The 14,431-nt window shown below is 41.9% G+C and overlaps 1 protein-coding gene across 1 annotated transcript in view; it reads left to right on the top strand.

The window, feature by feature from the left end:
- Nucleotides 1-9,490: 9,490 nt before the first annotated feature.
- Nucleotides 9,491-14,431, top strand: part of LOC102817175 (chromosome unknown open reading frame, human C6orf201) — a 62,642-nt gene continuing 57,701 nt past the window's right edge. The window contains 1 exon segment of the mRNA XM_006870572.1: nucleotides 9,491-9,683. Within this exon segment, the coding sequence (XP_006870634.1) occupies nucleotides 9,491-9,683 (193 nt within the window).

The raw sequence follows: 14,431 nt of genomic DNA, 5'->3' as shown, positions 1-14,431 counted from the left end.
AAAATACAACAAAATGTCAGCAATGAAATCATACCTATCATTAGTTACACTGAATGTAAATGGATTAAATACACCAGTCAAGAGACAGACAGTGTCAGAAAGGATCAGAAAACAGGATCCTCCAATATGTTGCCTACAAGAGACACATCAAAAAGAGGGAGACAGCCTAGATGCCCTCAACAGAAGAACGGTTAAACACACATACAACGAAGTACTGTATAACAGTGAAGAAGAAGGGTGAATCTGCAAAACACCCCACAACATGGATGAACCTGGGGCAGGTTAGGCTGAGTGAAATTAGTCAATCACAAAAGGACAAATGTTTCATGAGATTACTATTGTAAAAAGTTAAGGAAAGATTTTCTTGATAAGAGGAACATTCCATGATGGTTATGGTTGGGGAACTTATTCATGGGCTAGAGAGTAGACACATGTTAACATAGGTGACATAACCTCCAACAACATAACCTCCAACAACATGAGAGAGGTTGGCAAAGGAAAGATGAAGGTAACAGGAGACATGGAGGAATACAAAAGTTAAAGTGAATCGAGGTAAATACTGTTATCTGATGGTACACGGAGGGGATTGCAATCGTAATGAAACAAAGTATATGATGTGTTCACTGTAAAAGTAATCTGCTCTGCATACATTAGCCCAATTCCCAATAAAAAGTTTAACAGAAGTAGTAAGGGGGAAAGAAAAAAAATGGCCTGTTGTTGTTAAGTACCATCGAGTAGGTTCTGACTCATAGCGATCCTGTATAGGGTTTCCAAGGAGCAGCTGGTGTGCTTGAACTGCCGACCTTGTGGTTCACAGTCCAGTACTGGTCCTACAGTGCTATGCCAGGAGTCCTCATTTGAAACCAGAGACTTGAATTGTTTTCGTCTGCTCTTTCAGTGTAAGAAATGATGAGTGAGCATGTCCTTCCTTTTAGGTTTTCCAGCCTCAGGTGTTTGCAAAGTAATCATATTCTTTGTCTTTTCAAGTTGTCCTTTGAAATTTTCTGTTCAGTTCTTTTACTTCGTCATTTCTTCCATCTGTTTTAGCTACTCTGTTCTAGAGTAAGTTTCGGACTCTCTTCTGACGTACACTTTGGCCTTTTCTTTCCTATCGTTTTAATAAATTTTTGCTTTATTCATGTGTGATGATGTTCTTGATGTCAAATCTGTTCTTGAGATGGTCTGTAAATTCTGGCGGGATGTACTCAATGTTATATTTTGGCTCTTACGGACTTGTTTTAATTTTCTTCCACTTCAGCCTCAACTTTTACATGAGTAATTGATTGTTCTACTATCCATTATTGGCGTATTTTGGCTGATGATATTGAACTTCATCATCTCTTCCCACAGATTTAGTCAGTTTGATTTCTGTGTATTCCATCTGGTGAGGTCCATGTGTATAGCTGTTGTTTATGTTGTTGAGAAAGGTGTTTACAATGAATAAGTCATTGGTCTTGCAAAATTGTATCATTCAATCTCTAGCATCATTTTGGTCACCAAGGCCATATTTTCCATATGGTATACATGACAGTAAATGTTTGAGCTAATTTAATTACTGTAATAATATTTGCTAGCATGTTTGCCATAGTTACTATGCACCAAGCAAGTTGTTGTTGTCAAGTGCCATTGAGTCAGTTCTGACTCATAGTGATCCTCTGTAGGGTTTGAGTTTGAACCAATGACCTGGCAGTTCAAACCAACCTTGTAGCGCAGTGCTTATCCTACAGCGCCACATTAGGACTTCCGTGTCAAGCAGAGTGGTGAGCATTTTATATGTATTAATTAATTTAAGATTACTAACAATCCAGTGAAATAGGTACTACTAATTATTCCTATTTTATAATCGAGGAATCTGAGCCTTGAGATCCTGATGTGGAGCTGTAGGGGAAGCACTGGATTGCTAATTGCAAGGTTGTTGGTTCAGACCCACCAGCACTCCTGAGAAACCCTATACAAAGCCACTGTGTATTGGAACTGATTGGACAGCACTTAACCACAACAACCTGAGTGTCAGTAACTTTCCCCAACTTATATTGAGTTGAAAAATAGTTAGTTGAAGTGACTATTGGGGCCTATATACTAGACCCCAATTAACACTTTCTGTAAGTATCTATACCTGGTATCCTGGTGTGGCACTGTAGGATAAGCACTAGATTGCTAACCACAAGGTCGGCAGTTCAGAATCACCAGCTGCTCCTCAGAAACCCTATACAGGGTCACTATGAGTCAGAACCGACTCCACAGCACTTAACAACAATGTAAATATATTTGCCTAGTTAATGCTTTTTGTTTGTTTGCTTTGTTCCTTAGATATGAGATAGAACTCATTATGTGTATGTGTACATATATACACATGTGAGTGCATGTGTGCTACATGTATCTGACGTAAGCATTACGTCTTCCTTGCCTTATTTTCTGTTACTGCCTTTTCCTTGTGTTTTGGCACGTGAACAGATTCCTGGTCCCTTTTAGGCCCTCCGATATTTGTCATCCATGCACACCTCTTCCAAGGTTCTATTTTCCCTAAATAGAACATTTTCTTTAAAAGCAGCCTTTCCTATTATCATCCCTATGTGACTGTTTGTCCCGTCTCTAGAGACTTGAGTACTTTGAGATCAGCATCAAAACCATGGTTTTCTCTTTCCACCTGCCCCTCCCCAGTTTTTAGCATTATGGGCTAAAAACAACAATGATAGTGTGGTTTCTCTGCAGTCTAAGTGGTAATGAGATCCGTGAACTATTCTGCTGGGCTGAAATACAAGGGAAACAACTAAGAGAATGGTACCCTTTCAGTTGGCTTTGACTCTGGTCCACACTTGGGAATAAGGAGATTAGTCAGAAAGTGAGCATGTTTTCTGTGGTATCTTTGGTCCAGCTCTAACATCAATTCTTGACCCAAGAGAATGCACTGTAGCATAATGATTACGAATCAGGCTGCTAACCTCAAGGTCGGCGGTTCAAAACTACCAGCTGTTCCGTTGGAGAAAGATGAGGCTTTCTGCTCCCGTAAAGATTTACAGCCTCAGAAACCCTGTGCAGGGTCGCTATGAGTTGTAATCCACTCCACGGTACTTAACAACAAAGGCCATTCCAAGGCCACTCCTGGGGTTCAGAGGGTTTTTTGGTTTTTTTTTTCCTTTCCTTTTTTTTTAAACACGCAGGCATACATAATAATTTACACCACCAAAGGGCACATTCTACAAGTCTGCCTCCTGGCTGCCAGCTCTCAATCTCTCTCTTCCCATGAATCAAAAGCCCTCAGATGCTCTCTCTCTCCATGCCCCCATCTCGGCCTCCATCTCTGGTGTTGCTGCTTCTCTGGATAAGGTACCACATTCCACTTGTGCTCATCTCCTTTGATGGTCCTAGGGTCCTCTGTTTCTGGACTGTAAGATTACTCCCCCATTTTTGTTACGAAACTTCTGCCTTTACAATTGTGACAGTCGCAATTAGTCATGATAACAATGACTCACTATTGAATCATAAGACTCTTATCCCTATTACCAGACCCATCTAGCCAAGATGAGAACTATTCAGTGGGGACTCTATCTTCCCCCACACACTCTTAAACTACACTTCCTCTTGAAAACTTGTAAGCCAGTCACTTCATGCATTTATTGCCCCTTCATTTTAGGTAGCCACTGTCTAAGTTGCCTGTCCCTATCTACTCTGTGTACTGAGGGGATAGGATTGATACTTGATGTGAAGACTCCTTCCTTCTCTGTTGGTATTTTGAGCTACTACACCCATGAGTATAGGTCAATTTCATCAAATTGTAGCAATTTACCCTTGTTTCTTTTATCCAAAAAAAAAAAATTTTTTTTTAATCATTCTCTAGTCAAGATGTGATTATCAAGCCACCAAGGCTAGGTCAAATGGGTACTGTCTGCAAGTTTGGGTGTTCTTGTGTATGTTCCCTCACTTCATATCAGCTGGATGCTTTACTCTCAGCTCTAGCCCTCTGTGGCTATGTCCTTGTCCATGGGCTCAGGTGTCCCCAGGTCTTACCACACCTTGGACCAACCAGCCCTTCCTCTTCTCTCTCTCATCCCCAGGTCAATGGGAGCCAATTGACTGTGGTTGAATTCAGCCCATTTCTTCATTGCTGCCTTTCCCCCTCTTCCACTCACCAGTAGACCAATGTAGTCACCAGCAAGCTTACATACCTGCTCATGTGTTCACTTTGAGTTTCAGTCTTAGAGGGGAGTTTGTCCTAAAGGAACTTGATTGCTTGCCTTGATGGCTTCCCGACAAACAACTTGCTTATTCTTGTAGTAGCAAGTCATGCTGACATCTTTGTTTTGGGTTTTTCCTGATGATCTTTCTTTGAAGATGTATCATCTGTCCCTCAGCTGGTCCAGGCTGGTCTGCTTGTCCTTTCTAGTGGGAATGTCCCACCTCAGAAGGTTCTGAATGGGGCTCAGGATTCCACCTAAGGTCTGGCTCAGAGTTTTTCATGATAGCCTCAAACTTGCTTCTTTCAAACCTATGACTTTGTGGCTAATGCTGAAAGAAGACAATATTTCATGAATGAAAGTAGGGTAGATGCTGCCCCTGTCTCACAGTATTTAACATCCTCTTCATTAATTATCGAATCGCTGGTGATAACTAAAGGCTTGACTGCTAACTGAAAGGTTTGTAGTTTAGTCCACCTAGAGGCTCCTCAGAAGAAAGACCTGGATTAGATATTGAAAGTTCCACTCGGACATACATGGGACCACCATGAATGAGAACCAGCTCAACATCAACTATGTGTGGGCTTCTATTGCAATGGAGGTGGTCTTAGTTGGTGGGACAAAAGGAAAGCCTTGAAATGGATCACTTAGTAGGTCCAGAAAGCATGCTTTACTGCCTACTTCAGTTATAGCAAAAGTCATAAAATTGACCACTAGATAACTGTTTTGCAGTGCACTTTGTTATACATTGCTCTTCATTGTCCAGTGTTATACAAAGGTATGTCAGTATCCACATTTCTTAGTTTCTGATTATTCGGAATCTTGGTGTGTCACTATAGGATAAGCACTGGACTGCAAAGTCGATTTCAACCACAAGATTGGTGGTTCAAACTCACCAGTCACTCCTTGGAAACCCTGTTGAGGGTTGCTGTGAGTCAGAACCAACTTGATAGCACTTAACAACAACAAATACTCTGGAGATTTTTTCCATTTCAGTCTATTCCTCTTAGTACCTTACCTGTTTTTATATTGCCTATGCATTTGCCTCTACTACCTGCTATGTTTCCCACAGATTTGCCAAAGTTGTGTCTGGTGGTATGCTAAAACATAGTCTTTTTCAGCGTTATTATGTAAATGTTTTCATAAAGTCAGGACATTATTTTCTAATTACTAATACGCTTTTATGTTCTCAAGTAAATCAGTATCTAAGTCAGTGGGCACTATTTCATTCTGTGGCAATTTGTACTGAGCAGATGGGTTAGCTAATTGGCCCGTGTCTTCTTTTCCTTTCTCCAGATTCTGCTTTCTCCTTTAATAATGGCCAATTATGCCGATCCAATTTAGCACTCTTAAATGAGCATCCATCTTAAATATCCTGCTTGCCTTGTATTTGTAGAGTGTTTTTAAAGTACATATTAAAATATTTTTTGGTTTGTAATCTTGTTTTAAAAATTAATATTGAACACTTTGCTCCATTAATTTGGGGGCCACATTTTTTAAAAAATTAAAATTAGTATCTGTTCCAAGAATGAGTGTGGTGGTGATGGCGATGGTTTTGAGTGTAACACTGGATGTTGCAGCTAGTGCTTTCGAAGACAAGCTCAATCTTTTGTTTCCTTCATTATTTGGACTTTCCTGCAAGATGTGATTCCTGCAGTTTGAGTTGCTTTGAGATGCCTCTGCTCAATTGTGGTTTTCTGACTTTCTATCACTAATTCACTTTAAATTTGGATTTAAGTTTCAGTATTAGAACTTTCAGGAGCCAGGAAAGTGACTGCAGGAATCTACTTTCTGATTGTCGGGACCATCCCGCTTCATTTGCTTTAAGCACACCTGTTCAGAACTCTTTCTTTAAGAGACGCGGACTCCTCTTTCTCTGTGGATGCTACTGAATGTGGACACTTCTGGAAGCCAGCTGGTCTTGTCACTGCCACCATGGCAGTGGGGAGGAGGAGGTGTTCAGGAGAAACAACAGCAAAAGGAATTGCTGTTTGTCTAAAGGCCATGAATAAAAGATCAGCTTAGCTAGAAAAGCAACTGTGTGTCCTGCAGGGGCTCTGCTGTGGGATCAGTTTAGCACCTAAGCATATGCTGGCCCTACATAGCAACTTCTCATCACAGTAAGAGAAGGAGCCCAGGCTTGGGAGATTCTTTTGAGACTTTTCTCATAAGAATATAGTATTATATTAAAACTTTGAAAAGTCAGTCACTGAAGATAAGAATTGGAAATTTAAGTGGACAAGACCGGATATGAAACGGAAGCATTTGTCTCCTCAGAGAGCATTAGTACTACGTGTAGGCTGAGCTTGGTAGATCAAGATCACAGAGCAGCTGAGCTTCGATCAGTCTTCACTCACAACTGTAAACTCCCATCCTGAACAGTGTTCGTTCTACCACACTGGTGGTCGGTACTGGTTGTACACCACTGAGTCAGTTACAACTCATAAGGAGAGTGTATAGGGTTTCTGAGGCTGTAAATCTGTAGAGGTGCAGAAAACCTCGTCTTTCTTCTGCAGAGCAACTGGTAGGTTTGAACTGCTGATCCTGTGGTTGGCAGCTCAGCTTATAATCCACTACTCACCCAGGCCTCCTTCCCACACTATAACTACAGAAAAATCAGTGGGATTAGTTCTTAGAGGAAGACTTACCCATTGCTCCAAGATGTATCCACCAGATGTTGCTATTCAGTGCCATTGAGTCTGTTCGGACTCATGGCTACACTGTATATGATTTCCAAGGAATAGCTGGTGGGTTTGAACTACCGACCTTGCAGTTAGCAGTCCATTGTTTAGTTTACTTGAAAATATAATTTAATATGTTTGTGAACTGCTTCTGATTCCTGTCAAGCTTGAAAGCTTCAGATAAACATCCCTTCTGTTGCTATTTAAAGCAATGATTCATTTTCATGGATTCTAAAGAAACACCTTTCAATAGATCATTTCTTTAGCATGTGGTAAGGTTTAAAGCATGGTTTGTTCTTTTCTATTTATGCAAATCTCCATTGGATTGGATCAACCATGGTATAATTCATTAAGCACTCAGTTACTAACCAAATGCTCAGTGGTTGGAAATTACCAACTGCTCTGTGCTTCTATAGATTTACAGTCTTAAGACACCCACGGGCAGCTCTACTCTCTTCTAGGGGTGCTTTAAGTCAGAATCAGCTCGTAGACAACTGATTTGGTTTTGTTTTACTAATGTAAATGAAGATTAAGTGTAAAATATTCTATACTTAAAAGACAGAAGCTACAAGATATGTCTTCTGGCTATAGCGGAATATTCTACCTCCTTCTCCCCCAGCAAAGCTCCTACAAAATTCTAAAAATCAGTTATATTCAAGTGTTTCTAGTAAACTCTATAACATACTTTGAATGTGTTTGCATTTAAATTATACCTTTTGATTTCTCTTTTTAAACCTTTACTTTTTAAGTTTGTCAGCTGAAAATTAAGATGTGATCTGATAGTGTAGTGGTTAGGAGTAGGGCTGCTAACCGCAAGGTCAGCAGTTCAAAACTACCAGCTGTTCCATGGGAGAAAGATGAGGCTTTCTGCTCCTGTAAAGATTTACAGCCTTGGAAATCCTATACAGTGTCGCTATGGGTCAGAACCGACTCCACGGCACACCACCACCAGCACTGCTCTAGGATGGGAGTCCTGGTGTTGCGCTGTAGGATAAGCAGTGGGTTGCTAACAACAAGGTTGGTGGTTCAAACCCCCCAGCTCCTCCTCAGAAAACCTATGCAGGGTCACTATGAGTCGGAACTGACTCCACAGCACTTAACAACAACAACAACAAGCTCTAGGATAAACACTGCTGTAGGATAAGCACTGGACCACAAAGTCAGTTTGAATTGCAAGGTTGTTGGTTCAAACCCACCAGCTGCTCCTCAGAAACCCTATACAGGGTTACTCTGTGTCGGAACTGACTCCACAATGCTTAACAGCTCAGAACACTAATGTGGCATCGTATATTTATGAGGTTTTTATCTCCTGACCAGCACTTGTTAAGCTTGGAAGGGTTCAGAATTCCTGACTTAGTTAAACCACCTTTTTCCATTTAGCCTTCTTTTCATCTCATAATTGCTGCTTCTGTCTTTTCCTTTCCAAGATTTCTTTGGCACACTGGAAAACACTATCAGCATTTGCCAGAGCATGCTTGATTCACATGGCTGCATGCCTCATTACTAGCCACGTGACAGTGAGGCTGCTACCCAGCCAGTTCACCAGGTGATTAGAGTGGGATCGGGCCAGGTTAGAGGAACTTGGGGAAATTCAGGAGCAGTCAAAGCTGGGGTAGCACTTGGCAGCTTCTGTCTTTGTCAAAGTTATCAAGTTTGGTGATTTAATAGTACTCAGTACGTCTATGAGTCCTGGTGTGGCGCTGTAATAAGCATTGGACTGCAACGTCAGTTTGAACCTCATGATCAGTGGTTCAAACTCACCAGCTGCTCCTCAGAAACCCTATAGAGAGTTTCAATGAGTCGGAAGTAACTCTTTGATGCTTAACAACAACAGTTATCTTCTGGTGTCTTTGTGTGGCACTGTGCGAAAAGCACTGGACTGCTAAACACAAAGTCAGTGGTTCAATCCCCAGCAGCCTTTCCTTGGAAACCCGACTCAGGGTCACTGTGAGTAGAAACAACTGGACAGCACTTAGCAGAAACTGTCTTCTGTTCTTTTGTCTACAGAGAAGTATGGTTCCTACCAGCAAAGCTTGAGCTGATCATTTTTGTTTGTTGACTCTGGTTTGCCTCAGTGTTAGTTTGGACAAGAGATTTGAAGCTGTTTGGTGTCTTACCCGTGTTAATCCAGACATTTCCTCAGTTTGAGATGATGAAGCTCTTCCCACTGTTCTGCATGAGACTGTGCTGATGTAACCGCTCTCTTGGGGTTTACAAGTCTGTGGAGTCTTAATTATGTACACACAGGGCAAGGCCTCTACTAAATGTATGTGTGTGTGACGGCGTGGGGGTGGTATCACTGGAGGTATCTCCCCTTTCACTTTAGGAAAGCACACTCAGTTTTCTGCAGGAATTATCTTTGTCTAGGCAGGGAAATAGAGTTTCTACTTAAAATCGCTATGAGACCTGGCGGAATGTTCCTGATGGATTGCCTCCTTCTGTTTTGTCAATGCCGACGCTCAGATTCCAAGTCACTTCCTGGGTTATTGTGACCCTCAGAATGCACATCAATAGACCAGAAAAGAGGTCCCATGATCCCTCCTTAGAAATGGAGGGACACTTGGAGAAAGAACAACTGCCAGGGATGCCCTCCAACTTCTCTATTTGTTCCTCTCTGTAACTCATTGGGTCATCATGGAAACAGCCAGAAACACTCAAATTACACTGAAATTCCCACCCCTTGACAGAAGTCAGAAGGTGAAAAATTATGATCGTCCTGATGTTCTGCATGACACCTTTAAAACTCTGTCAGCCCTCCATAAGCTGCTGCCAAGTCGTCTGACAGACGTGCTCTACTCCTACAAAAGTGAAGAGGACAAAAGAAAATGTACGTGGGTGTGGTATAGTGGTGAACTTTTTAGGAGGTGCACACTTTATCCTGCCATGCACTGCCTCTCCTGTTAGCGTGGCTAGGAACTTCTCTCCACTTAGGGCAGGATCCCTTGAGAGCCCTGAGCCTTACCAGCACCTGTCAGACCCATGTCTGATTCACATGCTGGTTCAACCATCACTTTTGTTTAGTTAGTAGTCTGTATTCTTCTTTAGGCAAGGAGAACCTGTGGAAACATGGAAAGGTAATCAAGTAGAAAATGATTCTAAATTTGTCTTTTAAACTTTAGATTTGATTTTAAAATTGCGAGGACTTCTGAGATGAAGGTTTGGTTTCTTTCTTTGCTGATTCCTACTACTGCTTCCTCCTATTGCCAGAGTTTCCCACAGGGAAACTGGATGCCACCCCACAGGATTAGAAGCAACCTGCCCTGTCTGCAGTTTGGAGTGGCCTGTCACTCCTGAGACTCTTCAAGGAGGCTGGTGACCAGTTTAATTTGTAGAATTGGGCAGGCTCTGCCTCCTGAAATGCGAACAAAGGTGGATGATGGCAGCCACCTGTGCTGTGAGCTTGAAAAGTTAAATAGCATCTGATACGATTAATGCGCTGGACTGCAACATCAGTTTGAACTGCAAGGTTGGTGGTTCAAGCTCACCAGCCGCTCCTAGGAAACCCTATACAGAGTCATTAAGGGTCAGAACCGACTCAACAGCACTTAACAACAACAACAATAATTAAGGGAGTCCTGGTGTAGCGCTATAGGATAAGAGCTGGACCGCAAGGTCGGTTTGAACTGCAAGGTTGGCAGTTCAAATCCACCAGCCACGCCTCAGAAACCCTGTGCAGGGTTGCTATGAGTCAGAACTGACTGGATAGCACTTAATAACAATAGTAATTAAGCAGGAGCCCTGGTAGCATGTGGATTACAAACTGGGTTACTAACTGCTAGGTCAGCAGTTCACCTATACCAGTTGATCTACGGCAGAAAGATGAGGCTTTCTGCTCCCATAAAGATTTACAACCTCGGAAACCCTGTACAGGGTTGCTTTGAGTCAGAACCGACTCAACAGCACACCACCACCACCATCACCACCACAGTAATTAAGACATGAGTCCTGGACAGGAAAATAGGTATTGGTATACATCTATCAGCATGGTTAGGTTCCAAAGAGCAGGTCCTTATGTGAAGATGAGGATGACCACATCAGATCACAACATGGGAGGTGAATTGTTGAGCCATCGAGAATCATAGCCCAGCTAAGTTGACGCAAAACCCTAACATTACAAATCAGTGCAACTCTTGCCACACATCTCGGCATTGTTATCACAAATTGTTAATATATTGTTAATATGCAAAAGAGATAGCAGTTTGTTTTTTTTTACTATTTTCATAAATATGAACATTTGACTAATGAGATAGGTGAGGAGTGGATGTAATGATTTTAAAACATCTCGACAAATTGGACCATTTTTTGACTATCCTTCATCCCAGGAATTTGGCCATCCCTCTAGTAGCGTGTTGTTGTTAAGTGCTGTCGATTCCAACCCATAGCAACCTTGTATAGGGTTTCTAAGGAGCAGTTGGTGAGCTTGAACCGCCGACCTTGCAATTCAATGTGCCTTGCAGTCTGGCACATTAACCCACAGTGCCACACCAGGAGTCCTGGTAACATAGCGGTTACAAATCGGGCTGCTAACCTCAGAGTCAGTAGTTTGAAACTACCAGCTGTTCCGCAGGAGAAAGAGGAGGCTTTCTACTCCCGTAAAGATTTACAGTCTCAGAAACCCTGTACAGGGTCGCTATGGGTCCGAACCGACTCCATAACACACAACCCCCACCAGCAATCTTAGAATCTGACTCATGGTATGGCACTGTAGGATAAGCACTGAACTGAGAACCACAAGGTCAGTAGTTGAAACCCACCAGCTGTTCCTCAGAAACATTAATAGGGTTGCCATGAGTCGGTATCGACTTGACGGCACTTAATAACAACAATCTTAGAATCCAGAGAAATAGCACTCAATCCCAAGAATTCTCCTTCTCTAAACTGAGCTGTTAACCACCTCAGTAAGAGCAACTATACAGATTTTACTTTATGTTTTCCCGGATATATAGAACTAATCTTATCCTGGTCCTTTATCAGCTAGCGTCTTAATGTTTTTCTGAGGTGATGAAGGAGAAAGAACTGATAATTTGGTTAGTTCTAGAAAGTAAGTTTGGTAAGTAACTCTTTGACAACTCTACCAACACACAGTAAGTGACTTGACTAGTTCCTCACCGCTTCATTTTACTCAGAAGTTAAGAAATTCACAAGCTATCCCTGTGTTCAAAGGCCATTAAGGAAAAGGATTAGGATGGTGGTCTATAAACTTTTTGTTCACATACACTGTCAGTGAAAACACTCTTCTCCATTTCCTGGAGAAGGACATCATGCTTGGTAAAGTAGAGGGTTAGTAAAAAAGAGGAAGCCCCTGAGTGAGATGGATTGACACATTGGCAGCAACAATGGGCTTAAACATAAGAAAGATTGTGAGGATGGCACGGGACGGGCTCTGGTATGTTCTACATAGGGTTTCTGTGAGTCAGAACCAACTAGATGGCACCTAACAGCAGTGATATATGTACAAATTTATATATTTACAAATTACATACATGACTGTATAATGTATTATACCTTCTAACGTCGAATCATTCTGATAGTGACCTTGTATCGGGTTTCCAAGACTAAAAATCTTTATGAGAGCACAGAGCCTCATCTTTTTCCCAGGGAGTAGTTTGAACCACTGACCTTGAAGTTAGCAGCCCAATGCCTAAACCACAGTGCTACCAGGGCTCCTTACAATATAGTATGGACATTGTATAATGTCACAAGTAGAAGTTAGAAAATGGTGAAAAATGTAAATGGAGAGCCTATGTTTTATCTTCATATTACAGTGGATCGTTTTGTGCACTCATCTAGGTTGGGCTTTGTTGGAACCCCTCTTTGGAGACTCAGCAATAGTAAAAATTCACAACAGTCATGATGTAATAAGACAGGATCTGTGCCAAGGCATGTGTTGTTGTTAGGTGCCATCTGTTCAGTCAGTTCTGACTCATAACACTGGACTGCAAACCACAAGGTCCACAGTTCAAGCCTGCCAGCCACTCTGTGGGAGAAGGATGAGGCTTTCTGCACCTACAAACATTTAAAAAGCCTCAGAAACCCTTTACAGTGTCGATATGGGTTGGAAACCTGCTGATGGCACTTAACAACAGCAATAGAGTTCCCAGGGAGAGCCTGGTGGGTTTGAATCCCCAATTTTGTAATTAGCAATCCACTGCTTAACCAACAGCACCACACCAGGAGTCCAGTGGGTGAAAATTCCAATGTAATGTTAACCTGGACAAGAATGAAAATGTGTTTACTACAATTAATAAAGATTGTAGATAGTGATCCTTTACTTGAAATTGATATTCTGATCATTTATTTGTTGTTGCTGCTGCTGCTGCTAACTGCTGTTAAGTTGGTTCCAACTCTTAGTGGCCCTATGTAGGGTTTCCAAGGAGCGGCTAGTGGGTTTGAACCGCTGACTTGCATTTCAAATTGACCTTGTAGTCTAGTGCTTTATCCTACAGCACCACACGAGGATTCCCTGATTATTTATAGCAAATAAGAATTCAATCAAATGAAGACGTTTTGTGTTCATGAATTGGAAGATTTAATATTGTAAAGATGCCAACACCATCTAAAGTGATCTATGTGTCCAATGTGATCCCTATAAAAATCCCACAGCCTTTATTGCAGAAATGGTTTGAACTGGAAGGTAGGCGGTTCAAGGTCACCACCACTCCTAGGAAACCCTATACAGGGTCACCATGGATCAGAACCACCTCTATGGCACTTAACAACAACAAAAATGGCAATTCTACATTTAATTTTTTCTTTAACATTTTATTGTGATTTGAACAAAAATGTACAGAATGGTTTTCTATTCAGAAACTTGTGTACATTTAGCTTTGTCATGTATGTTAGATCCCCCCCTGTGTAACAGCACTTTGTGATGTTGGTCACACACCCCCCAGTGTAACAACACTTTGTGATGCTGGTTACAGCCCACAGTGTAATGGCACTTTTCACTTCCTTCCATCCATTCTTTTTATTTATTTATTTATTTAATGTTTTATTGTGAATTATATGATAGTTTACATAAGAGAACTTTAGTTTTACATTCATTCCATCGTATATCATCTCATTGCCATGGTTCCAGTCCCCTCCATGCATCATCAACCAACCAAAGGGCATATCCTAGAAACCCGCCCCCTACACTTCCCCCTCCCTCTGCCACCCCCCTCCCCCAGTTATTGGCCCACATTCCCTTTCCCTCTCTGGATCCAAAGTCCCCAGCCGCTTCATCACTTCACATCATCGTCTCTATCTCTATCTCAGGCATCTCTGTTTCTCTGGGCAGGGTCCCGCTCTCGGCTCTTCTCTGTTGATGGTCCAGAGACCTCCGCTCCTAGCCTGGAGAACTCATCACTCCCTTCCTTATTACAAAACGTCTACCTTTGCATTTCCAACCCTCACAATCCGTCCTGATAAGCATTATTCACTACAGTATCACGAGTCACCCATCTGTATTTCTTTTCATCAGTTCCGCCCAGACAGATTGAATAGTACCCACTGGAGATTCTACCTTCCTCCATGCTCCCTAGCACTAGGTTCCCTCTTGAAAGCTTGTAAGCCAGTCACTTCTTGCCTTTGTAG

This window comes from Chrysochloris asiatica, unplaced genomic scaffold, assembly GCF_000296735.1.
Source record: "Chrysochloris asiatica unplaced genomic scaffold, ChrAsi1.0 scaffold00144, whole genome shotgun sequence".
Taxonomy (NCBI): domain Eukaryota; kingdom Metazoa; phylum Chordata; class Mammalia; order Afrosoricida; family Chrysochloridae; genus Chrysochloris; species Chrysochloris asiatica.
This window is presented reverse-complemented; position numbering and strand designations above follow the sequence as displayed.